The sequence below is a fragment of the Nicotiana sylvestris genome, chromosome 12, assembly GCF_000393655.2.
Source record: "Nicotiana sylvestris chromosome 12, ASM39365v2, whole genome shotgun sequence".
In the NCBI taxonomy this organism is placed as follows: Eukaryota; Viridiplantae; Streptophyta; class Magnoliopsida; order Solanales; family Solanaceae; genus Nicotiana; species Nicotiana sylvestris.
Window position 1 is genome coordinate 157,307,624 of NC_091068.1, and position 2,805 is coordinate 157,310,428.

General features: G+C 40.2%; 1 protein-coding gene across 1 annotated transcript; it reads right to left on the minus strand.

The window, feature by feature from the left end:
- Positions 1-1,389: 1,389 nt before the first annotated feature.
- On the minus strand, positions 1,390-2,151 carry LOC104213698 (uncharacterized). Its single transcript, XM_009763233.1, has one exon. The coding sequence runs from the start codon at positions 2,149-2,151 to the stop codon at positions 1,390-1,392; it is 762 nt and encodes a 253-aa protein (XP_009761535.1).
- Between the last annotated feature and the right edge of the window lie 654 nt (positions 2,152-2,805).

Below are 2,805 nucleotides of genomic sequence, written 5' to 3' on the forward strand. Positions count from 1 at the left end.
TGACGTCGAGCAGTAGGTTGTATGATGTTTTAGCATTTATGACGTGAATCAGGGTGTTTGACTTCATCTCACCAATGGATAATTTCATGTGGACCATACCTATGGCTCGTTTTCCTCCTTGGTTGAAACCTTGGATTGTTAGGTTAGTTTTGGATAGCTCATCGATAGAGATCCCAAGCTTTTTTAGCACCATATTTGGCATGATATTGACAGCTGAAACATCATCAACAAGTATGCGATTGAGATGTATTCCCGATTGGCTCCTACAACGAACAAAGGTCTGTTATGTAGCCTAGACCCCGGCAGAAAGTCATCATCTATGAAGGATATTGTTGCACAACATGTAACAAATTTTCTGCTATCATGATGTTCTTGTGTTTTCATTGGAGCAAGCTCATCATTGCTTTCCTTTGTTTTGTTAGTACTAGAAATTACATGAGTTGCATCAACGTAACCTCCATGAAGGAATTTTCCAGGAAAGAATTCATGCAATGTGATGGGCTTTCAAAACTTCAGCGATAAGGCACCGTTAATCTTCTTGCTAATAGAAGATTTGATAATTCTTGTTGGTTATAGCTTATCCACATCACTTATTTTTTCTCTTGGCTTATAAAGTGGTAGCCTCAAAACTTCTTGATGTCTTCATTTCTTATGAGTGACTAGAGTTCAACCTTCATCGTCTTTGACTTTGGACTGAGTGTCCAACTCTAGTGAACCTTCAAGAGTTTTCCCTAGAAGATCAACTTCAACGGGCTCGAAACTTCCAAATTGTAAGAAGGCGGTGCTTGACGTGTTCTGCAACCTTGAACACTTCTTTTCCATGAGCGCAATACTTGCATGATTTGCTTTTGTTGTTTCATCCATGTCTATGATGGTTTTTCCTTCACTTACAAGAGCCATTATTTTCTCCTTTAGATGAAGCATTTCACTGTAGGGTGGCTAATGACGTGATGAAACTTGCAGTATTTCGGATTGCCAAATTTAACAATTTCCTCAAGCCTTTTTGATTCAGGGAGATCGATGACTTTCTTGGTCAGCAATTTATCAAGGATCGTGGGTACATCTGAATCTGGAAAATGGATAAATCTTCGCCTCCAATTCCTTCAAGGTTGGATGACGTTCTCCTCTTTGGGATATTGACTCGGGGTTTTATCCTCCTTGGCCTTTTGCTTAGTCGTGACTTTCAATGAAGTTGCTTTCACCTCCATAGATTCTTTGGTTTGGTTCTTTGATGCAACATTTTTCTTGAACTCCTTTTGATCAGCAAATTGGAGATGCCTTTCCATGGTTTGCGATGCTTAACTCCATGTCATGAGTTCGCGTTGCAAGTTCTTCAAAAGTTCGCAGTTTGATCCCTTGTAGGATGTACTGAAGGCCCCAGTACATTTCCTAAATGCACATCTCCACAACAGATATTTCTGAAAGGTAATCCTTGCAATCCAAACTTAATGCCCTCCAACGATTGATGTAATCCACCACGGGCTCGTCCTTTCTTTGCTTGGTGCCTATCAACTCTATCATGTTTACAGTTCTTCGGGTACTATTAAAACAATCGAGGAATTCCTTCTCAAGTTGTTCCCAACTATCAATAGACTCGGGTTCCAAGTCAATATACCAGTCAAATGTGTTCCTTTTCAGCGAAAGAACAAATTGCTTTACCAAAAAGTCACCATGCGTTCCAGCATTGCTACAAGTCTCGATAAAGTGGGTAATATATTGCCTTGGGTTTCCTTTGCCATCAAATTGATGCAGCTTTAGTGGTTGATAATTGGTTGGCATAGTTAGGAAATCAATCCTCTTAGTATTAGGCTTAGAGTAGTACAATGAACTTTGTGATGGTCCGCCATATTGAGCTCTGATGGTGTTTGTTATCATGTCTTGCAATTGTTGGACAGATAACGTTGCAACCGAAGTGGATTGTTGTTCCCTCTGAATGCTGAACTTGGCAAGCGATTCCTCAACATCCATTTTTTGCGAGGTGAAGACAGGTGAACGAGGAGGGACGTGGCTTGACTCTCCAGGTGTATATGCCTCCAATTTGTTCATGAGTTGAGCAATTTGAAGGTCTTTGTCTTCAACAGTTTTCTTCAAGACTTCAATATTCCGTTCTATCATGGAAAGCTTCTCATCCACATTAGTTGCGTCAGTCATTAAGGCCTTGACTTTCGTTGAAACTGGAGAATCCACCAAATCCTCAAATTCCCCAAGGTTGGAGGTTGTTTGAGAAAATTCGTCAAATAGCAAGAATGGGATGTTGCCCCTCAAAGATTGCGGTTGCAGACGTCGTGTGAGATCTGCTCTTCTTTGTCATCTCCAAGGAGGCAAAGTATTCGGTTCCATCCAAGCCACTATCCTTGAACTTGTTTCAAGTGATTGGGCCAACATGACTGAGCTCAGCAGACGCAACAACATTAGCATCTTTGCATGAAACATCACACTTGCGGAAGGCCATTGTAGCAGTAGATATGAAGTTTGTAGTTTTCAACTTGCAAGAACGAGAGATGAAGAGCAGAATTGGTCCCACTGGGCATGCCAAAATTTGTTCACAATAAATTTTCGTAATACGGAAAATAAACTGCAAGAAAAATAATATGAAGAAAAAGTGATTTTATTGATAAATATTTGTGAGTACAATTCTATCTATCCCTTGATTCTCCCTCCCTAAATTACTCTGTGATTCGAGGGCTTGAGAAGCGTCTTTCTTGAATATAGGATGATGTAGACCTCCTTGTGATATATTTAATCGCTAAGAACGCCGAGCAACACTTTATTATTAGGGGTTGATCTCGAGAAGAACTCTGTTGA